Source organism: Prosopis cineraria, unplaced genomic scaffold (assembly GCF_029017545.1).
Source record: "Prosopis cineraria cultivar Desert tree isolate PC_DT_omini unplaced genomic scaffold, ASM2901754v1 PC7, whole genome shotgun sequence".
NCBI classification, from domain to species: Eukaryota; Viridiplantae; Streptophyta; class Magnoliopsida; order Fabales; family Fabaceae; genus Prosopis; species Prosopis cineraria.
In genome coordinates, this window is record NW_026555338.1 from 10809727 (window position 1) to 10835065 (window position 25339).

At 31.7% G+C, this 25339-nt stretch overlaps 1 protein-coding gene across 1 annotated transcript; it reads right to left on the reverse strand.

Moving 5' to 3' along the window:
- Positions 1–15682: 15682 nt before the first annotated feature.
- LOC129315155 (uncharacterized) lies at positions 15683–16487 on the reverse strand. The gene has a single exon (XM_054958716.1). The coding sequence runs from the start codon at positions 16468–16470 to the stop codon at positions 15688–15690; it is 783 nt and encodes a 260-aa protein (XP_054814691.1). The 5' UTR covers positions 16471–16487; the 3' UTR covers positions 15683–15687.
- Positions 16488–25339: the final 8852 nt, after the last annotated feature.

Below are 25339 nucleotides of genomic sequence, written 5' to 3' on the forward strand. Positions count from 1 at the left end.
TTTAATCTTTCCATTTTAAAGAAAAGATTAAAAATGACTTAAAAAATAATTATGTTTTGTTATGAAATTAGAAGGAATAAGAGATTGAGATAAAGAGAAATCAACAATACAAAAGAACATGAGAATAATGAAGACGAAGAATATGAGAAAATTGAAAAGTAAAAGAGGAGTGATTTTTACTAATTTACGTTATACATCTCCTCTATTTATAGGATCCTAATATTGAGGACTAACCCCGAAGAGTTACAAGTATAAAAATAAGAGAATTAAACAATATATTTGTATAATTAGAAGTTATATAAAGTAAATACAAGAAATGATATAGGAGTGGAAATGTTGTGCTGGTTCAGAACAACTAGAAACACAAATTAAAATCGAAAATAAACAATAAGAAAAAAAATAGATAAAATGAAATAACAAGGATAAGGAATATCAAGAAAAGGATAATTAGAACATTTGCTTTTAGCAATCATGATATTCAAAACACTACAAGGGTTGATTAGATTATTGATTATGTTAATCTTCACCTTAAAATTCCCACAAGCTTGCAAAGTTTGCATAGAGAGTTTTAACAAATTCAAGAGAAAATCATCATTCATTAACATTATCAAATGATCCATACATATGGGGCTTATTTATAGGTAAGAGACACTACCAGGAAAAAAAAGAAATTATTGACGGGTAAATTTAGGACCTCATCTTTAATATTATCAATAAAATTATTATTCTATCAACAATTTATTTTAATTCTCTTTAAATATGACGTTGCCTTGTCCAAGATTTCTCTCTTTTTGTACATGTGTCTTTTTCTAGTTGAACTATGATGACTTTTCATTCTTAACATGTAAAATTTAATATTTATTATTTAATTGAACACATATATTTAATTTAATGTATTTTTTTATATATTTAATATATTTTTATTTAAATATGTTGATAATATATATTATCATACACACACAAATTAACACATATAAATATAATTTAATATTTATTGTTAGTTAATAAATATATTATTTAATATCAATTAATATATATTATGAAAATAAATATTTGTGTATATCATTTTATATTATCTATGTTATAACTAAAATATTTTATATGATAAAAATTTTATTTTATATTTAAAATTACATAATCAAACAAAAAATTATTTTTATATTATTTTATATTATATATTAAGGAACCTCTCGCTTGTTATATATGTCAGAAGCCTGGTCACATCAAATGGAATTGTCCCTAACAACAAAAGAAACAAGAAAAGGAAAAGAAGAAAGAAAAACCTCAGAAAAAGAAAGCTTTTGCAGCCTGAGGAGATAGTTCTTTAGAAGATGAAGATGAAGAAAAGAAAATAGCCAATCTTTGTCTTGTAGGACAAGAGAAAGAAGACCATCTAATTGAAGCACAATCAAATGAGGTAAACTCTGACTTACTTCAAAATGAATTTAATGATTTATTTACCTTATTTCAAGAACAATGCAAACAACTTTTGCATGCCAAGAGGACTATTTTTAAAGGACAATGCAAAAAGAATGAATTATGTGATAAATGCAATTCATTACAGAACCAAAATGACTCCCTAAAAAATAATTTAGCTAAGTTTACTCAAGGTGTTGAGATACTAAATATTTTAATTGGTTCTCAATGTTGTATTACTAATAGATCAGTAATCGGGTATAATCCCACAACTAACACCTCTAACAAAAACCAAAGAAGGCAGCAAAGTTTTATCATAGTTTTTTTAAGCCTTTTATGCATTCATCTAGTCATTTTATCACATGTGCATTCTATAATAAGAAAGGTCATCATATCAAAGCTTGTCTTCATAAGAAAAATGGCATCAGTGTGTTTATGAAATGAGTTCCCAAAGGTACTTATGTACCCGAGAGTTCAACTAACAAAAAAGGACCTAAAAAGAAATGGGTACTTAAAAAGAAATAATCCTATAATTATAGGTTTGTCTCACTGTCTCAAAGGAAAAGAAAAAGTAATACATTGACAGTGGGTGTTTGAGATACATGACTAGAGATATTAATGAGTTTGTGGAACTCTTAGAAAAAGAAGGAGGAAATGTAACCTTTGGTGGAAATCAGAAAAGTCATATTGCTGGCATTAGGAAGAACAGTAATGAAAGAGAAGCAACCATTTAAGATGTTTTATACATTAAAGGACTTTTTCACAATCTTATCAATGTTAGCCAAAGTTGTGATAAAGGAAACAGAGTTATATTCAACTCAAAATCTTGCATAGTACAAAAGGAGTTAGATGGAAAGATAGTTCTTCATGGTGACAGGGACGGTAATTGTTATACATTCAATTTAGAATCTGAGTCTTGTTTGCAAAAATGTTTTATGAATAAATATGAGAAAAGCTTTTTATGGCATAAACACTTGGCACATGTTCATAAAAAATAGCTAGAAAAATTAGTGAATAATGATTTAGTTATTAGACTTCCACCCTTAAGTTTTGATCAAAGAAAAATCTACTAAGAATGTCAATTTGGAAAACAAACTAAGACTTCTTTCAAACTTAAGGATTTTATATCCTCTAAAAGACCCCTTTAGCTTTTACATATGGACTTGGTGGACCCTTCAAGAGTTAAAAGTTTTAGTGATAATTTATATATGCTTGTTATTGTTGATGATTTCTCTAGATTTACACGGACCTTCTTCCTGAGTTCTAAGGATGAAATGTTCTATGAATTTAGTACTTTTTCCAAAAAGGTCCAAAATGAGAAAGGTATATCGATTGTGTCTATTAAGTCTGATCAAAGAGGAGAATTTGAAAATTGAGACTATACGGATTTCTGTGAAGAGCAAGGAATCAGTCATAATTTTTCTACACCAAGAACTCCTTAACAGAATGGCATAGTGGAGAGAAAGAATAGAGTACTTACTAAAATGGCTAGAGCTATGTTAAATGACAATGGAGTATCTCAAGTTTTTTAGGCAGATGCAATAAGTACAGCATGTTACATTATCAATAGAGCCTATGTCAGACCAAAACTCAACAAAACTCTATATGAACTCTACAAAGAAAGAAAGCCAAATATCTCTCATCTCCATGTATTTGGAAGCAAGGTATACATAAACAACAACAATAAAGAAAACCTTAGAAAGTTTGATGCAAAATTAGACGTGGGAATTTTCCTAGGCTACTCAAATAGGAGCAAGGCTTTCCAAGTATTCAACCTTAAAACAAAAGTTATAGAGGAGTTTGTACACATTGTTTTTAATGAAAATCCATCAAAGAAGGATAACTCTAAGATGGATGAGTTAACTTAAATGATGGATAATCCTCAATTTCTAAAATCTCAAAAAATTCTAGAAGCAGTTGAGAAAGCAGAATCTTCATCTGAGATAGAAGTAGACTCTCAACAATCAATGGCTTGGAGGAATAATAAGAATGATCCCCTTGACCATGTCATTGGAGAAATAAGTGATCCTGTATGTACACGAAGTCATATACGGAACATAGCTGGTCACTCAGCCTTCATGTCAAAGATTGAACCCAAAATTATCAAAGAGGCTTTATCCAACTCCTATTAGATAGATGCTATGCAAGAGGAACTCAATCAGTTTGAACGAAGTTAAGTTTGGGATTTAGTCCCAAGACCTAAAAATTATCCAGTTATTGGATCCAAATGGGTTTTTAAAAATAAGCTTAATGAAGGAGGTACTATTGATAGAAATAAAGAAAGATTGGTAGCCAAAGGATACAATCAAGAAGAAGGGATTGATTATGAAGAAACGTTTGCTCCTGTTACAAGACTAGAAGCAATTCGTCTTCTTCTTGCTTATGCTGCTATGAAGGATATTAAACTCTATTAGATGGATGTGAAAAGTGCATTTTTAATTAGATACATCCTTGATAAAGTGTATGTTGAACAACCACCTAGTTTTGAAGATCCACAGAATCCTAATGTTGCATTCAAGCTCAAAAAGGCATTATATGGACTCAAGCAAGCACCTAAAGCATGGTATGATCAACTAAGCTTTTTTCTTTTAGAAAAAAGGTTCAATCGAGGTAAAGTTGACACTACTCTATTCATTAAGAAAAGAAAAGAACATTTACTTATTGTAGAAATTTATGTGGATGATATAATATTTAGTGCTACTGACCAATCCTTATGTAAGGAATTTTCTAAGCTAATGCAGGGTGAGTTGAAATGTCAATGATAGAAGAATTAAATTTCTTTTTGGGACTCTAAATTAAACAACAAGGTGATGGTATCTTTATCTATCAAACAAAGTATTTAAAGGAGATGTTCAAAAAGTTTGGAATTGATCAAGCAAATGGAATAGAAACTCCTATGAGTTCATATATTAAAATGGATGAGGATGTAGTTGGAATTTAGTATGATTGCAAATTATATAGAGGGATGATAGGATCACTTCTATACCTTACTGTAAGCCAACCTGATATCTCTTTTAGCATAGGACTCTGTGCTAGATTTCAATTAGCTCTAAAGGAATCTCATGTGACTACTGTAAACAGAATATTCAGATATCTCAATGATATCAATACATTGGGACTTTGGTATCCTAAAGGAGGAAGTAAATTCTTGATTGGATATTCTAACATAGATTTTGGAGGATGTAAAACAAAAAGGAAAAGCACAAGTGGGATTTGTCACTTCTTTGGTAGCTTACTTGTATCTTGGGTAAGCAAGAAACAAAATACTATCTCATTATCATCAACTGAATCAGAATATATTGCTGCTAGATTATGTTGTTCACAAATTCTTTAGAAGAAGCAGTAGCTTGAAGATTTTGGAATTAATCTTAAAGAAATTCCAATCAAATGTGACAATACGAGTACAATATGCTTGACAAAAAATCCAATACATCATTCTAGAACCAAGCATATTGATATTAGACATTACTTCATCAGAGATCATTTACAAAAGAAAGATGTGATGGTTGAGTTCATCCCTACTAATTTTCAACTAATAAACATCCTCACCAAGCCATTGGCAACTGATCAATTTATATACATAAGGAGAGAATTGGGACTACTAAATTCCAATGAGCTATAAGTATTTCTATCTTAAGTTGTAATTATTGTTTTATGGAAAATCTTCTAACTTAAGCTTTGGAGTGTTTTATAGGATCTTTCTATTTGATATAAGATTGATTGAGTTTAACTAGTTTCTAAGTAAATGAAGGTTCAAAATCCTTATTATTTACTTCTTTGGGAATAGTAATGCTATTTCGGAATAAGCTACTTATTCCGGAATAAGGAATATGACAAAATGCTTGTTCATAAAGTAATTGATTTGGAATAGCATGTGAGTCAAAGTGAGCTATTCCGGAATAAGCATGTCTATTCCAGAATAAGCTATTTACAAAGAAGTCAAATCACTTATGAATAAAGCATAATGTGAGACACATGATAGCTATTCCAAAATAGTAATCACTATTTCGAAAATAATAAGGTATGTCATTAACTCTAACCTTTTACATTCTATAACATTCCAGGTTTTAATTCCCTGATTAATTAAATTTAATTAGGGTAATTAAGTAAATTGAAGTGGTGTATGGCCAGATATGTCTAATAATCATGTTTGATGCTATTTTAGCCTTAGTTGTGGGTCCGGTATTGAGGTGGGCCACCTGGGCATTAAAAGGAGGAGAAAAAGAAGAGTTGAAGTTGCTGTATCACATGCCACGGCATGTAGATCGTCTGCCGCAGTGCACAGCCATCTCTGAGTGAGGGAAGACCTCTCTGTGCCATGCGCCATGGCATGTTATGCATCCACTATGGCGCATGGCCATTTTCTACACTTTATCAGATGCGAAATGAGATAGAAAAAGAAAGAAGAGAAAAGAGGAAAAGAAGAGGTTCGCCAAAGCTCTGCTAGGGTTTACTTGGGGATTACTTTAAGAGCATTTTAAAGGCTATAAACATCCAAGGTAAGTATCATACTCATTAATCTCCCCTTTTCTTCCACATTTATGAGTTTATGATTAGGGTTTGATAATCAAAGTGAGATTTTAGTCCATGTAGGTTATGGGTCTGAATTTGTTGATTCAAATGGAGTTAATGGGGGTAGATTAGAGTATTTAAACCTAGGTGTGATGAGTTTTGGTGTCGTGGATTGTTAGGCACCATAAATGTCTGAAAATTCCATTTATTATGGGTGGTTGGAAGTTTGTGATGCCATTAATGGGGATTTAAGGGCTCATTAATGCTATTAGGGGCTAAAGGTAATTATTAAACCTAATGGTTAGGCTCCACCTCTTGTAAAGTGAAGGTTGGGCAATTTAGAAGCAAAGATTGAAGGTTTAAATTGTTTGAGTTTGTTATGCTAATGGAATTCAACTTGGTTGATTGTAGTTTTGGCTCTTGGTCACCTATTAGAGTGGAAATTCAAACTTGAAAGCTAATTGATTGAGGGATAAACCTTTGACCTCTTAAAGGTTTGAGATAACTATGGAAAAACTTTACTTTGGGTAGTTGTATGTTAATTGATTGTTGAGTACGAATGGTGAATGTTACATGCATGAGATTGATTTTTATGTAAAACTATATATATGTTTCGTTGAGTGCATGGAAATGTTATTTTTTTGACTTGAAAACTTGAAAGTGCAATATGTAAAGTCAAGAGAGTTTTAACTATGAATATTGTTTTTGTTGTTGAAAGATGTATGTGATGAGGTATAGACGTAGTTGTTTGTTAATGAAAAATGGATTTTTGAAAAAAGATGAGAATACACATTTGGGTAGTACAAGGTTGTGAACCCAACGTGGTTGTTGTAAAAGTGAGTAAACAAAACTAAAAAAGTAATGATTATGGCATGATCAGTGTCGAGAGTTCGCCTAGGGATTTGGGAGTAGAGAAAATCCATATGGTAATTAGGTTGCCCTCCAGTATACGGGGGCTATAGCCTTGTTCCACTGTTTGTCGAGGGATTGCCGCATAGTTTGTCGAGGGACTAGAACCTAGTTATCTCCACCGGTTCAATAAGGAGAATAACCTAGGGTATGAGACACCCTAGGGATTCAAGAAGGGGGAAAGCCGTGGTTCGAGAGTGAGTTATATGATCTTTGGCTGGGTCACACCTCATGATTGGTGAGTTTGGGTAGTCTAGTCACACAAACGGAGCCCTAATCAGTGTTATAACCCACAGTTTCAGTATGAGAAAATAAGGAGGATATAAAATTGGTTGATCATTGCCTAAGTAAATACATGATGTGTCACACATGCTAAGTGGTGGCAAGTTACAAGAGTATGGGTCATGTCACATATCTAAGAATATGGTGATAATACACCTAGTTATGTAAGTAAAGAAGCTATAGAGTGATAAATAATAAGTTGTGGTATATGTGGACTTGTATTACATATTTGATCTCCCTGTGCATATATTTGTTTTATAATTGATATATAACTGCATAGGGTAGGTTTAACCTTAGTTACTAAGTAGCTAGACTCACTCTTCTTATTTAATACTTTTTAGGCTCTAGCTTTGGTGTTGAGAGGGAGAAGACTAAAGAGGCGGAGAATTAGTACATTCCTTCTTGTATGCCTCTAGCTTAGCTTTAATTGTGTAATAATATATGGCTTGCCAATTCTAGGATGCATATTACCTCACTTGCACTATTTTGGTTCTTGAAAATGTTAGAATTGTATTTTAAGCACTTAGCCTTTGTGTATTTTTGTCATATAAGGATAAGGACTTTAAAATTTTAATCTTTTGTTGCGCCTCCCTATCCAACAATATGGTGACATGGCTAGATAAGAGATTTAAGACCCTATTTGATGTCTTTACAATGTGTCTAGAAAGGCAGAATGAAGGTTATAAACTTGAGCTACAAAATCTTAAGCTAGATGTTGAGTCACTTAAGGCTCAAGTTAGTAACCTTGGAGATTCACTTGAAGAGATTAAAAGTCTACCCAAAAGGAACTATACTCGGTTATCCACTCCTGAACATGTTTTTGTGCAACTATTGATACATCTTCCTATGGAATAGAGAAGAAGGATTTTGAAGAATTTGAGGGTCCTAATACCTTGGGCATTCCAAAAACTCTTAGTATTGAAAAGCAATTTGATCTTAATCCTCTAATTGACACAGATGGTCAATCTCCCAAATAGAAAAGGAGCTCAACAGATGAAGCTTTGAAAGCTATTATGGCTATTGCTCATACCTATGGCAATGAGGACTCTAATATTAAAGAGGTGACATCTTGGATTTCTATTTCACAGAAATCTTTACCTAAATCTCTAGGTGTTCCTACTACAGCTCTTTTCCACAACCTTGTGAAGCAAAACTCACAAGTATTTTTGAATCCTAAGCCCTTGACTACCTTACTAGCCTTTAGTGAGATTTTTAGACTCTCTCTCCAATTTTCCCCTCAGCCTACTTGGGAGGAGTCAGAAGAGAAGGTTAAAGCAGCTAGCCTAATCACTCTAATTACACTGCCTTCTCATTTCTTTATACTAGTTTCCCTAACTCCTTAGCCCCTTGATGTTGACAAAAAGGGGGAGAACAAGTCAAAGAGTTTGAAGAGTGGTTATGGTATGCAAAGTACTAAAGGAAAGGCAGTTATGGATTCAGGGTTAGACAAGCATAAAGGATTCCTTGTGATAAAAAAGAAGAGAAGTGCAAGGAAATTCAAACCTAAATTTGTCAAGGAAGAAGACTCTGTGACTAAACCTCTGTCATCACCTCCCTCAAAAATTTCTGAGAAACCTTTGTTGCCTCACCTTGATATCCTCATAAATGACTGGTTGAAAGATTTTGTGGCTAGAGTTGATGCAGTAAAGATCAAGAATGGTCTTATCTTCTCTAAATCCAAAAACACCAAACCTTAGCCTTCCTTTGTTTAAAAGTGAGCTTATGTTTTAATAGCCTGTTTTTGTTCTCTTCAGTCATAACTGTGTATTGTTCTTATTCATTTCAATATATGTGCTTATTTAGTTCATGACTCAATTTATTTCTTTATTTATTAATTGTTTAAGGGAGAGCCAAACTCTCTCTAGGATTAACAAAGTGCATCTAGTTTTATTATTATTAAAAAGGGGGAGAAATGTTAAACCTTAGTTTTGATGATTACAAAATAAGAGAAGGTTGTATTTGATAGGTTTAATAATCAAGAATCAATGGTTTGTGAGGGAATTAATCAACTTAGATTTAAATTTCTGTAGAACTTGCTGTCCCATAATAGTTTTTTCTTCCCAAATAGGCAAAAACATGTAAAATCTTCTTTGATCTTCTTACTTCATTTTTCTCACAAAAGATTAAGTATTTGACTTAATCTTAATCTCTTATATTGCCTAAAAGGTGTCTCAAGCTTTTCTAGAATCAAAATCCCATCGTCTGTTTGCCTTTATTGTTTTCCTAATCATTAGTCCTTATTTCAAAATAGTGACCTTATTTCGAAATGGCTTATTTCCAAGCAAGTCTCCCTTCTTCCCAAGTATCATCCCTTCTGCCTATTCAGGAATAGCCTATTTTGGAATAGCAGCACTTATTCTGAAATAGTGGCCTATGTAAGCTTATATGGATTGAGTCTTTCTGAAATTTAGCTTGTTCGGGAATGGTCTGGTCAGGAATAGCTTATTTGGGAATAGCTATTCTTATTCCCAAATAAAGTTCTTCAGATTATCATCTCGTAACTTTATTCTGATATATGTTGTTTACTTCAAAATAAGCTCTTTGTATTTTCATTTAATATATTCTTCCTTATTCTTGAAGAGCCTTGCCTATTTCGAAACAATCATACTCTTTCATACTCTATTTCATGTGAGAAAAATAGAGGTTTTTTGTAACCTTTGCTGAACCAATTCCTTTCACGTTTTGAGTGTCATATTAATCATATAATATCTCTCTAGAATCATTCTACATGCATTCTTGGGATAAGTTGAGCTCAGTTTGATCTTACCCATAAAATCCTTATTCGTGAATAAGCTTCTCTCTTCTAAAATAGCATTCTCACCTACTTTGTCAGAACATTTAATGAAAAGTTGGGTTACTTTCCTTATTTCTTGTATCAGAGAAAGCTTTGCTGAAAAGCACTGTTCCATTGTCCCAGTTCAGCGATTGTGCAGATATCTTAGAGAAAAGAAGCTGTTGACTCTAACGGCTATATTCATGAGAGTAACGGATCCTTAACGTGGTTCAACTATAAATGAAAATATTTATGAAGATGGATGAGACACGAAGAAATATAAAGAAGCTCAAGTTATTCATATTTGTTGTTCACCAACCTTTTGAGTATATATTTATTTCCAGTAAGCTTCATTGATTAGATATTAACTCTGAGCAAGAGTATTTAATAGTTGTTGCTCACTTTTAAACATACTCTGTTTGCCTCTGTTTTATTGATTAATAACACAGCAACTTAAACTCGGGGAGTTTAAGTGGGTTAATTCATTACCGTTGTGAGGGGGAGTGATACATACTTTAGTTGAAGTCTAGGATTGTACCGAGGCTACCAAGAGCTTGGATTAATCTTGGTTAAGTTAGTGGAGAAATCTCAAGGAGAATTTGAGGACTGAATGTAAGTTCAAGTGGTTGGAGCTGAATCAGGATAAATATTTGAACAAGCTTATTCTTCTTTATCTTCTCTCTGGTTGGTGATATTTTTCTAAACTCTCCTTATTTTAGCTATCATTTATCAAATTTTTATAGAACCCAATTCACCCCTCTTTTGGGTGGACTTTCAACTAAAAAATCCAAAAATTAATATTAATAAAAAAGAAAAAATTATCAAGAATTAGTTGTCATATTTTGAAATTTCTATATTGAGTATAATAATCTATAAATATAGATAGATTTAATTTCAATAAATTATGTTCATATTTTATATTTTAATTATTTAATTATATACTTTTAAATGCTATTTATTAATATAGGTAAACTTTTATAAGTTTACGATCTGTGTTTATATTTTGAGTTTACATCTCTATCATAAATTTACTTAAACTCACGAGTTTGACAATCTTGATTTCCTCCAACACACATGGAACCACGCATGAAGACAAAATATGAGATAAACATTGGAGGATTATTCAAGAAGAGATGGAAAGCAACGTGTGTAGGTTAATATTTCTTATAATAATAACCATTAAATGATTTAAGACTTAAAGCTTTTAAGACTAAACTTTTTGAAATCTTCTACCAATGTACAGGCATATTTATAATTTAAGGGAAGGTGGACTTACCTTTATGAAACTCAATCAATTAGGATTGCTGTTATGTTGTCTCCTCTTTTCTTCCTTCCTTGAGTCTTTATCTAACTCTCTCTACTCTACCTTTGCTTTCATTTATATAGATCGGTTTTTCTAAAATCTCAATCCTATCGTGATCAAAATTAGTATTTTTATATATTCTTATATTATTGTTATTATTAGAGATTGGATATTAATTGTTATCTTTCCTATTATTATATCCTGATTATTATATTATTTTAAAATCTTCAAATCTTAATATTAGTTATTAGATCATCTTGAAATCTTCAAATCATTATATTATATTATTTTATATTTTGATTATTCAAATAATTATATTGTGATCTAGCTTGATTATATAATTTTTTCATTATCTTCATATCCAATACCTTTTAACCTTTTTTTGATATTTTCTTGTTGTAAAATATTTTTCCATTTTCATTCTTATTATTTTCTCTTTTTTGTTTTATTATGGATATTACCTTTTTTATTTATTAAGGCTTAAATAAAATATGGTGTTCACAATATCCACTACTAATTTGTCACTAATTTATGTAATTAATGGCACATTCAGTATGTTACAAAAATTGTTACTAACACCTATAATTAGTGACGGATCTTTATTACTAATTTTAATTTTTCTGGCAGTGAGGATGGAAGACTCAATAAAATCCTAACCCAAATTCCTGTTTCAACAGCTGCAACGGTGGATGAATTTTGTAGAATAAATCACTCAGTGCCTTCTATTGCTTTATCTTCTGACGTTTTGCATTCTGTCAAGAAATCCCCGGTGCCTAGTACAGTCAACATTAATTGTGATGGAGCCTTCTCCCAAGCTACTAACAAGGCAGCCATAGGTATTATCGTTCGTAACTGTTCTAGCATGTTTCTTGAAGGTTGGCGTGAGGTTGTTGAGGCTGAATTTTAATTGAACTTTTGGCTTGTAAAAAAGAAAGCAGTACAATTAGCCTTGGACTTCAGTTAAGGTAAAATTGTCATTGAGATGGATTGTCTTGATCTCTTTCGAGCCCTGGTTCATAGAGATATATCATATTGTTTGTGGCCTTGCCATGGATTGCTGGAAGATTTATTAACTATCTTGAAGTCCTTGTCCTTTCTCTCCTTCTCGTTTATAAAAACGAGATGGCAATTCTGCTGCTAACTGGTTGGTAGCCTCCTCTTTAAAGGAAGTAGATGCACATGGATGGGTTTTTTGTCCACCACCCCCACTCATCAGTCTTCTTTTCAAGATTTTGATCATTCCGAGACTTCATTTCAACAAACTGTGATGAATCGAGACAGAGAAGGAATTGGTTGATTTGCTGGCTTTTTCTTGTTTTGTCCATTTTGTCTTTAAGGTCTTTGCCTTTTTGGCTTTTGATTTTCTATTGCTGTTGCTTTATTCTATTTGTAAACTCTTTCACTTCCTTTATGGGAATTTTGTTTGGTGTTAAAAAAAAAAAAAAAAAGACTCCTCCAACAAGTGGCATTTGCTCTAGATAAATTAGGAAGGTTTCCTAATTCATGAAGCGTTAGCAATAATAGTTCATTGGAAGACTTCAAAAACTTTCCAAAAAATTGAAGACTTAACCCTTAAACAAAATCAAATACTAACTAATGAAAGAGAATTAGCATTAAAGCTATGAATGAAAATGAAAACTAATTAGCCTTGCAATTCAAACTTTAAATAAAATAAGAAACTAATTAAAACTAAAGTCAAATCCTAATTAAAGTGTTCAAACTACAGGTCCATATTCATATATTCAAAAATAAATGTAATTCTACTTACTTTGGGTCACTTTTTTTCCCTCTTCCTTTCACCAATCATCTTTCTATCCACTCATAATATATTTGTGTATAAAATCCTCATTTGATCACTGATATTATCATCAAAATTGTTGTTGACAACTTTATGTTTTTTATTTCATTTTTTCAATTGTGACATAACTTTTTGAAATATTTTTATTACTTTTAGGTGTTTGAACCCCTTTAAGGGTTCTCAAAATCATTTGTCTTGACTCTTTTCTATTGTGTATGCCTCCTTTGCAGTGATAGGCCCAAAAAAAAAAATTTAATGGGGACAAAATTTATACTTAAAATAAATAGTAATATTTTTAAATATAATATTTTTAATTTGTTAAATTAAATTGAAGATAAAATTTGTAATAATAGAAAAAATAATAATGTCTTTATACAAATTTTTTTATAAATATTATAAAATAATATTTATTAATTTTATTTTGTTAAAGAATTTATTTAATTTCTTTTGTATAGTATATCATTATTTATACAATTAGAAAATTTATTTTTAAAAATATTACTTTCTCCATTCTAAAACTATTTTTATTTAAGTTTATTATACATGTTGGCTAAAAAAAGTTTATGATACATAGATAACTTTCTGAATAAGATAAATTTTAGAGAGAGAAGTGGACAATTTTAAGGAACATAAGTTTTTTAGTGGGGTAATTGAAAGTTTTTGGGGGCCTAATTGAAATTTTTTAGTGTTATAATTTTAATTTTTTTTCCTTATCTAGTACGAGCAAATGCCACCTCTATGATGTATGTAGGTCCATCTCTTCTCCTTAGTACTATCATTTTAATTTTATGCTCCTTTTGTAAAGATATATTTATATTCAAAATTAACCAATTGGTCTCTCATACTCTAGGCATGTCTCATTTTCTTTTATAATGATTGGAACATCTTTAGCTAGAATATAAGATTTAATAATTCTTATTTAGGTCAGTAATTGTATTTTACAAATATTTTGCAATCTTTTATGAATGTCTGATTTATGAATGCGTTTGATGAATGTCTTTTTCACCATTAAATTGAGAAAACTTGGTCAATTGATGATCAACTTATCATATAGAATAAGTCTCCTATTTTCATTCATTTCTTTTAGAAAATATTCCTTTGTTTCATTTAGAAACAAATTAGAAGGAGTTTTTAACACCAGTAACTTACTCCAAATACCCATCTAGGGTGGTGGAATAATAATAAAATAAAATATTGTACATTCAAATTTGAAAAGTATCTAACTCTTGACTGAAAGCCAATTGTAGTGGGAGAATTTTGTTGGCTTAATATGTATAAATGTTGCAATACATAAGATGAAATATGTCAACACTCAAATAGAAATTTTGTTCTCATAAAGTATTGATCTAGCTTCCTATGATAGCTTTCATAAATAGTTTTGCTAGATAAATATCTAAAATAGCTATCATAAATAGTTTTGCTAGATAAATATCTAAAATAGGCCTTTCAACTAGCTTTTTTTTAATAAACATGTTATAATTGTTGAGAACCTGAGATATAATTTCACTAGCATTTTCAAAATGAAATGTGTTGATGGCATACTTTGAAAATTGTACACTCAATATAATCATTTATTCAAACAATCTTGCAAACTTCAAATTGTAAATTGGAAACAATCATACATGGAACCATCTCACATATGCAACTGTTAAATTTATCTAATACTTGTGTGGTTCACATTTTATTTGATTGGGCCCATACATATAAATTTGATATACTTCCATGAATATGAAGATTCATTTCCAAAACCAAATAGGGTTAAGCCGAATATCCCAAATTCTTTTTTCTTATTAATAAAATAAAATTTAAATTAGATAGAAAAATTAAAATCTTAATTTTAAAAGATAAAATTGAAATTGACTGAAAAGAAAAATAAAATAAAAATAATATTTAATAATTTGGAGATTTGGGACAGCTCAACCACAAAAATCTAAGTTGTTAGGCCTAGAATTAATTATATGGCCTTTTTTATAAAATTAATGGATACATATACACCATTTTTGATTTAAAGATACTAGAAGCTCATGAAGAAAAAGTTATGCACCTTATATATTTGCTTCCTCCTAGAATTGATAGGGCCAGACTTAGCTATGTGGCCTCTTTTATAAAGTTAATGGACACCTATACACCATTGTTGACTTATGGATACCAAAAGCTCTTGAAAAAAAAGTTTTTGAGTATTTTTACACCTTATGTTTGCTTCTTCTTTTTTTTTTTTAACAATCAACATTAACAGATGTTAGTCAAATTTAATAGAATGTAAATTTTTGCACTCATCATAACAAATTCATTGGCATTCTTGTACCTTTATTCACTTAAAGATATTTGATGTTTTTGAAAAAAAATTTCTAAGTATTTTTGCCCACCTTTCAATTTTTCTTTCAAATGAAAGAATGACGTACACTATAATAATCAAGAAACATGCTCTATATTCTTACCCTTTGTGTTACTTTGTCGGTGGTAAATTATTATTAGTAAATTACCATATATATCTTGTATCTATGAAAATAATCACCTCATTAATCACCAACCAAACTAGACTTACGTGGAGCGCTGCATTTGAGTTCTCTTTGGATGTCTGTGATTCAAAACAAAAGTATCTTTGTATTAATTAATGAATAACGATATCCTCTTCAAATTATAATATATAGTATTTGATAATCCAACCCAAGCATGGAATTAAGCCTGAGACCATTAAAAATAAATGCCTGCGAAAATCAACATCAAAGTGGTGACAAAGTTCAGTGATGATCCACCAAAAGCTCCTGATGAATTTTGTGTCCCAGAATCTGGTTCACCGGGAGGAGCTGTCAATGTAAGAGGACTCAGATTTTCATTATTGATAGGAGATGGAGATGGAGGTGATAAAGAAGCCATGCATGAAGACTCTGTGCTGTTATTATTATCAGGACATGAAGAAGAAGATGGAGGAGGAGGAACAGTACTGGATGATGACGACGAGTTTCTTACTGATGATCCATCTGCTTCTTGTGACAAAATCCCATCGATGCCATGGCATCGAATTGAAGATCCTACGACACAAATATTAGGGCTAATGATCTTCACATTGTTGATAACAAAATTCTTCCTTCCAGTGCTGATGATTCTAAGCATGTAGTTTGGCAGTGAACTGGGGATTGTGGTTCCTGTAGGGAATTTTTCTAGGGTTTCAATCAGCAAGGGCGAAGGGATCGAATGCCGAAGCAAGAAATCTGAAACAGATCTTACCGGCATCGTCATTCTCGAGAGCATGCGATCCTTGGGCATCAAGAACGTAATGTTGGCCTCAAGTCTTGCATCTGGTGGAGACATATTGATAAGTGTCACGAATGTGAAGTAATTAGCTCGTTGCATCTCTTCAGTGGCTGCAACAAGGTCTTGATTTTCTACTAATGGAGTAGCTGATGATGGAAGAAGAAGAAGCAGCATCATACACAGAGATATTGCCATTAACACTGCAATATTATTGCTCGCCATTTTTGAGGTTTAATAACCCCTTTGCTTCTTGATTTATTACTGATATATCGATCTCTTCTTTTGGTTTTATCTTGAAATGGGTACTCCAAATTCTGAGAAAACGACGCAAATTTTCTTCTACGTACATGCATGCAAAGATGATGCTTCACCAACTGTTGTTCACGCCTCTTGGATGACTATTTTGCAGCTCTAATCACTAATTGTGTGTTTGGATTAATGGATATTAGAATTTTGATTTGGATTTTGTCCAAATCCCTCATTTAAATATACAAAAATTTATGAATTTTGATTTGGTTTAAATTCAAATCTATCCATTTTTTATTATAATTCTTTTGTAACTTCATATTCTCTCTGCACCTTATTCATTTGAAATTCTAGTCAATTAAAATATTTAGTTCTCTTTATGTCTTCATTATTATTGATATCTCTATAACTATATTATATTTTCTTATCTCTCAGTGGTTAAAAAATATGAATAAACTCATCATTTCTAATTTTCTATTTTTGTTTTGAATTTCAATCTACCTTTTTGCACTTGAATTTTTTTTAAACAATCAAACATTTTAAATCAATATTTTAAGTACATAAATTTTAAATGTGAGATTTAAGATGCAATATTTTAAATCAAAATTCATTAATCATAATGCCACCTAAATTTTTTAATTAAGCTGCATAAAACTTAAGTTTTTAAGCTATCTCTCTCTCTCTCTATATATTAATATATATCCTACATTGTATTCTAATTTTCAATTATGAGCGGATGAGTGTTACTTTCATGTAACACTTTTTATTAGGGAAAATGACAAATAGGGACCCATAGGAATATTAATTACAATTAAAGATCTACCCTAAATTATTGAAATTCCAATAATAGACAATGATCTTTACTTGCATTTAAAAAAAATAGTAATAGTGAATTGGAAAATCAACAAAATGTATTTGGAATTATTTGTAACGTTAGTTGAGAATTTATAAAAATTAATTATAATTGCAAGCCAATCACTTATGACTTTTTGCTGTTAATATATAGATAAATCGCTTGAAAATTTATAAAAATACACTTGGGATTATTTGTAACTAATGTCAATTGAGAATTTGTGAGAATAATTGTAAATCACAAGTTAATCACTTGTGTTTTTTTGGTGTCAATATATATATAAATCACTTAGAAAATCCATAATAAAGGATACTCGAAAATCTCTGTAATGATAGTTGAGAATTTATAAAAGTTAGTCATAAATCTCAAGTCAATCAACAAAAGATATTTTATTATAAGTAAGGATCATGGTTTGTTATTAGGATTTAAATAATTCAAGGTATATAATTGTAATTAATATTCTTATAGGGTCCCTAATTGTCATTTTCTCTTTTTATTTTATTGAATTTCACAAAATTATAATGAATAATTGGGTTAACAATGTAACATCCCTACTAATAGTACTTTCATTTAGCTGATTGCTTGATTATTATTATAATTAAATAAGCATAAAATAGTAATTAAATAAACAAATAAATGAAGTATATAATGGGAATAATTGAAAAATTAAGTAAATTAGAAGTGTCATAAAATATTTGTCATACTTTAAGTTCCTTGTAATATGACTTAATCCTTAATGTCTAAACAATTTGGAATATGAATTAGGACTTGTGATTGACTGGAAATAGGTAGCTGAAATTGGGCCTTAAAGTCTTATAGTGTAGAAAAGATTAATGGTTTAAGATGATGTCATCATAGGAAAGAAATTGAGAGAAGAAACTAGTTGCTAAATAGAACTTAAAATGCTTAAGTATAGAAAAGTTGATGGTTTAGGATGATGTCATCATGGGAGAAAAAAGTAACGATTGGTGTGTTGGCAATACAAAGAGAAGAGGAGATGATAGGTATCAACTTGTAGAAAGCCTAAGTGATGATGAGGATGAATTAATTTCCTCTATTTACATTTGATAGCTCATTTTGCTCTTGCAGAAACTGAGAGAGAGAGAGGTGAAGAGAGAAAAGAAAAGAGAGGAGAGGAATGAAGGAGGGGCTCGATCATCAAGGAAGAAAAAGGGCAAGTTGTGCTAGCTAAGATTTGAGGTAGTGCTTATGCTTTGCTCTTTATATACTTATTTGCTTGAGTATAATGGCATGTTGTTGTGATAATGCTTGGCATTTTGTTTGTGGAAAACACTAACCGAAAATTATAATGCCCTCAATGATATTACCATACAACCTTCCACGCAATCTATTAATCAATTCAAAATCATTTACTTTGAAAGCTTGGGATCCCAAATAAATCATTTTTAAAACTAATTCATAAAATATTTGAATTGTAAAACACTATACAGTAGAAGTATTAGGAATAAACATATTAAAGAGCAATTCAAACTATCAAAATTCACCTAAAAAGTGGGCCATGCGCTGTGGCCCGTGCTACATGCATCATAGGATATGGTGTGGAAGCATAAGCACCACACTCTGTACCATGCACTGTGGCATGTGTTCACATTGACACATGCACCGTGGTGCATATATCAAAATCTACTGTCAAATTATAGATTCTAATGTGAACTTTGGATGTGTTCCGTTTTCACACCCAATGTTTGATTGGGGTTATTCAATTGGCCGCACGAAATTTATTTCAAAATCTAACTAATGATACTAGTTTCATTTAAATCTAATATCCCATTCAAAAATTAGACACCCAAGTGTATTTTAACTATTTTATGTTAAAATTTTTCACTTGAGCATCTCCAATCGAAACCATATATCATTAGCCTCTTTTAAGGCTTTGACCACATCCAAATGAACAAATAACACCTGACTGAGTAGTTACATAAACAATATATTACAAGTACACACACTTGGCCTATAAACTGCCCCAACACACACTTTGGGCATATTTCATATTTCTCAACCTTATTTATACCTAAGGCCAAATTTGACACATACACATATACAATATAACCAAATGCTCATGTATTTAACCACTAGCCCAAAATGTCATTTCCACCACATTTATATGTACACACATTAGGCTAGGATATCAAAACCACCATACACACAACAATTCTTATAATGGGTGATATAGAGAAATCTCTACTCTTGACCCAAGTCTTTCCACTTTCCACCACTACTACTAGAACTTGAAAAATGTAAATAACCACAGGTGAGATCAAAATCTCAGTAACTAGTATAGCTTATTTAATGTCCATTAACACAAATAACCATGTTAAAGCAACAAAACTAAAGTAGTAGTTTATATATCAAAAGTAAATATAGAATTTCTTCTTTCAAAAGTGTTTCCACACATTCACAACAATAGCATGATCTTCTATCCACCAAGCCTCTAAGCTGCCCGACATGAAACCATAGGCTCTCCTAGATCAATCGCATACTGACCTAAGTGCACCTTTACTGGTAGAAATAGCCAGCCAAAAGTAATCTATCCCACCTACAGACTATGGTTTCTCTCATTTCACACACTTATGATAAAGGTGTCATTGACTCTTAATCATACCTTAACGGGTACTAGAGAGTTGTAAGATTGCCCAAATATCCCATGATAATAGTCTTAATATAATGTTGTACCAAATTACCCATGGTACTAGCTTGTATAATGTTGCACCAGATGTCTTATGGTGCCAGCCCAACCATATGAATTTATTTACACCCATCTCAACACACATACCCCTACACATACCCTAGGTAAACTTTCACCCCTTATGATCATGCTTTTCACACATACCAATCACTACTTTCATAATTTCCACTATATACTCATATATAAATACATTCATTACAATTTGAAATCCAATATAAGTTTTGTAAACATTCCTAAATCATGATGCATGCCAAAATCATTAGTAATGTAAAATCATGCACCGAAAGCACAATCATCAAAATCATAGCTTTGCACATGCATATTCACTCCACACAGTTATAATAGCTAAAGAACATAACAAATTATATGGTTACCTTAACCCTTCTATTTGTAAGAAAGGTTTTCCTCGTGTTTTAAAACATCACTCAAACTTCTTCTCGCAACTTCAACACATCACAAATGAGAATCTACACAATTAAGGCACCCAGAGTCAGTCTTCTTATTGATTGAAAGTGCCAATTATAGTAATCAAGCACTTAATCATTATCATTTCCCTATTAGCTCTAGAGAACCTTTCTATTATTAAAAGGGAAGAAATTAACTCTTTAAAACTTTCTAATTCAGTTTCTCAATAGTTTAAACCAAGAGATAATATGGTAATTTCAGAGGTCAAAGCAGTACAAAACTTATCCGATAAGTAACAAGTCAGAAACACCATCTTTGCTCCTAAAATTGCTCACCCTAGCAGGGGACCACCTCTTCTCCATGCCTAATCCCTTTTCTCTATTTTCCTCTTCTATTTTTTATGAGCTAACACATCCAACTTATCAAAATTCTGCATCATGCGCTGCGGTGCATCCAGCCTTAGCTGTGGTGCAGGCACAGTGAGAGAAATCATCACTATACTCACACGTTCCACTTTAGGATGCCATTCTTTTACTCATATCTATTCATATAGCATCCCAAAAAGTCAAAACATTTCACTATATAGAATCCTAACCTCATATTAAATCATACTAATTCATTTCTTAATTAGCATTAATGTAGGAATTAAAAATTCTGCATGTTACAAAAATCCTCTTCAAGATTAATGTTGTATGTAGCTTCCAAGTAAAGGGTTTAAGCTTGCTACTTCCTAGTTGATTTGTTTGGTTTTTGTTGTAATGTTTGTATGTTAATATGCTTGGGTAAATTCTTATATAATCTATAAAGTATAAATTACTACTAAGATTGTCTCAATCTCACTCCCCAAATCATTAACTAACATGCTAGGTCCAAGTTCTAGCAAAGACAATGACAAGATAGTTGATGCTTGAGCTTTTGGAATGACTTTTGGTATTGTAAATTTTGCCCAAACATGCATGACATTTTGAAGTTCCTTTGGATTATTGTGTGTGTGTGTGTTATCTACCCTTTTATGTGTTTACATGTGCAAATGTCTAGGTTTCATGGGAGTTATAAGCATAAAAACATTGGTTATCTTTTTGAAGACAAGTCAAGAGTCAATCTAGGCAAGTACACTTAGACTATAAATTTTGATTATAACCCATAAAAATCTGAAATTTATATATGTTAAATAAGACATTCTAAGCTTTAACATGAGTTTAAGACCACTTAAATTGGTTTTGTATAACTCAAGTTATAATTTTTCAAAGAAAGGTTAAGGAATTTGGAAACTGAACATAGCTAGATTGGAGTAATGGTGAGTATTTGAGAGTTACATCATAATGGAATGTGTAACGTTCTCATTCCACTAAGCACACTTAACAAATAAAGCTCATAGTAATCGAGGGATTAGCTCCAAAGAGTAATTACCAAGTTTTAATTCAAAAATAAAGGATCCCAAGTTTTCTAAATAGAAACAAGTTAACATCGATAAAATCTTTCACATTAGAGTAAAAATAAGTTTCAAAAGCATGGGATACCTCAGAGGAGTAAAAGAATTCAAAAATGATAGAAAACAAATTATGTGCATGCAGAGCAATGCGCTACGGCGGGTGCACTCTACGTCGCGGTGTGTTGCACTCTATGCCACGCGCCGTAGCACAGGCGTCATGCATCACAGTGTGTTGCACAAAATTTCACTGGTTCTACTGTCAAATTGGGGGAACTTCCGACTCGTCCCGATTCTCCGTCTGACGTTTGAATGATGTGATCCAAGTGTCTACGAAAAGCTTTTTTCCTGTACTAACTAATGGCACAGGTTCTACTTCCAAAACAAGTCACACTAGGAAGTTGGACACCCAAACACATTTTAACCACTTTTTAACACTTTTACACAAAATGGGTGTCCAAAACCCTTAACAAGTGCCAAAAGCTTTTTCTAACACCTGAATCATGTCCAATGGACCTAGGACTACCAGTACAACATGACACAAGTTTCAAAACATCAGTATAAGAAAAATTCACTCCTCAATACCAATTTACCAAAAATAAAGGGGGAGGTAAATTACCATTGCATCTCACTCAAATTGTTCAAAACATGCATAAAACTTCATTTCTACACTTACATTAGTATTTTGGCCCTATAAACATATATGTGACAATATACACAAAGGCCAAGGGCCTAAAATATAATTTTAACATTTTCAACAACCAAAATAGTGCAAGTGAGGTAATATGCATCCTAAAATCAGCAAGCCATATATTATTACACAAGTAAAGCTAAACTAGAGGCATACAGTAGGAATATGCTAATTCCCCACCTCTTTAGTCTTCTCCCTTTCAACATTAGAGCTAGAGCTTGGAAAGTATTAAATAAGATGCATAAGTCTAGCCACTCAGTAACCAAGGTTAAACCTACCCTATGCAGTTATATATCAATTATAAAATAAATACATGCACAGGGAGATCAAATATGTCAAACAAGTCCACATATACCACAACTTATCATTTATCACTCTATAGCTTCTTTACTCACATAACTAGGTGTATTGTCACCATATTCTTAGATATGTGACATGACCCATACTCTTGCGACTTGCCACCACTTAACACGTGTGACATGTCATATATTTACTTAGGCAATGATCAACTAACCTTATATTCTCCTTATTTCCTCAAACTGAAACTGTAGGCTATAACATTGATTAAGGCTCCGTCCATGTGACTGGACTACCCAAGGTCACCAATTATGAGGTGTAACCCGGTCAAAGATCATAGGACTCACTCTCAGACCATGGCTTCCCCCATTCTTGAATCCCTGGGGTGTCTCATGCCCTAGGTTATTCTTCTCATTGAACCGGTGGAGATAGCTAGGTTCTAGTCCCTCGACAAACTATGGGATAGTCCCTTAACAAATAGTGGGATAAGGCTATAGCTCTCGTGTACCAAAGGGCAGCCTAGTTACCATATGGATTTTCTCTACGTCCAAATCCCTAGGCGAACTCCCACTACTGATCATGCCATAATCATTACTCACTTGAGTTTACTTTTTCACTTTTATTTACTCACTTTCATAGCAACCACGTTGGGCTCACGATCTGTGCTACTCAAGTGTGTATTCTCATCATTTTTTCAAATTTATTTCATGACTAACAACAAATATCTCTACTCATCACTGCATTCATTTTTAAAACATAAGCATTTTCATCATAAAATCCTTTTGACTTTGCATTTTACATTTCAAGCCAAAATAGCATTGTGCTCAATCAAATTTTCATACTCAATGAAGACTAATGTATAGTGTTACATAAAAACCAATCTCATGCATGTAATATTCACCATTAGCATTCAAACAATTAATTAACATACAACTATCCAAAGTAGAGTTTTCTCCCAGTTACCTCAAACCTTTGAGAGGTCAAAAGTTTACCCCTCAATTAACTAGCTTACAAACTTGAATTTCTACTCCAATAAGTGATCAAGAGCCAAAGCTACAATTAACCAAGTTGAATTCCATTAACATAACAAACTCAAACATTTGAACTCTTAATCTCTACTTCTAAATTGCCCAACCTTCACTTTACAAGAGGTGGAGCCTAACCATTGGGTTTAATAATTACCTTTAGCCCTTAATAGCATTAATGAGACATTAAATCCTTATTAATAGCATCAAAAACTTCCAACCACCCATAATAAATGGGATTTTTGGGTATTTATAGTGCTCAACAACCCAAGACATCAAAACTCATCATACTTAGGTTTAACTACTCTAATCTACCCTTACTCCATTTGAGTTAACAAATTTAGACCCATAACCTATATGGGTTGAAATCTCACTTCTACTATCAAACCCTAACTATAAACTCATAAATGTGGAAGAAGAGAGGAGATCAATGAGTATGATACTTACCTTGGGTATCTATAGCCTTCAAAATACTCTCAAAGTAGTCCCCAAGTAAACCCTAGCAGAGTATTAGCACGCCTCTCATTTCTCTCCCTTGTTTTTTTTCTTTTTCTATCTCATTTTGTGTTTGATAAAGTGTAGAAAATGACCATGCACCATGGTGGACATACAATGCGCCACGATGCATGGCACAGAGAGGTCCTCCCTTACTCAGAGATGATTGTGCACTGCAGCGAACGATCTACATACTGCGGCGTATGGCACAGCAATTTCAAATTTTATTTTTCTCCTCCTTTCGATGCCCGGGTAGTCCGCCTCGATCCCAGACCTACAACTAGAGCTGAAATACTATCAAATATAATTATTAGACCTCTCTAGCCATACACTACTTCAATTTACTTAATTACCCTAGTTAAATTTAATTAATTAGGGAATTAAAACTTAGGATGTTACAGGATGAGTAAAGCGACTGGTGAATATTTTTATCACATATGTCATTTATCTAGCTTTCCAAAAAAAATAATACAAAATTGTGCTCTAGAAAAATTATGGTAAATTTTTAAAATTTGCTTGTCATTTATAGACAAGGATTTCTAGAACTTAAGATATGAATTTCCAACAATAAATTGTACCTATTTTTAACTTAAGTTAAGTGATCCCATCTTTTTAATAAACTATACCAAATGGGCTATGATATGCCATTAGTAATATTTTTAATTTATCAAGGACACATTTATGTTTTCAAAGAGCCCAATAATATAATGTTTGAATTTTTAAAACTTAAGATATGAATTTCCAAAATAACAGCTCTAATATATGGATTTCTAAAAAGCCTATAGTATATGATTTTTTTAAAACAAGTTTTGGGCTATAGAAGGCTTATTCAATTTCTAAGAAAATATTTTAGAGTGTTTAAGAACCTCTCAACCTTTAATCAACGACAAGTTTTACCCTCAAATTATTTTTATTGAGTTAATTATGTTTTTTTTAATTGGAT

Coding starts and splice junctions, on each gene's coding strand:
- LOC129315155 (XM_054958716.1), bottom strand. CDS start 16,470: ATGGCGAGCAATAATATTGCAGTGTTAATGGCAATATCTCTGTGTATG.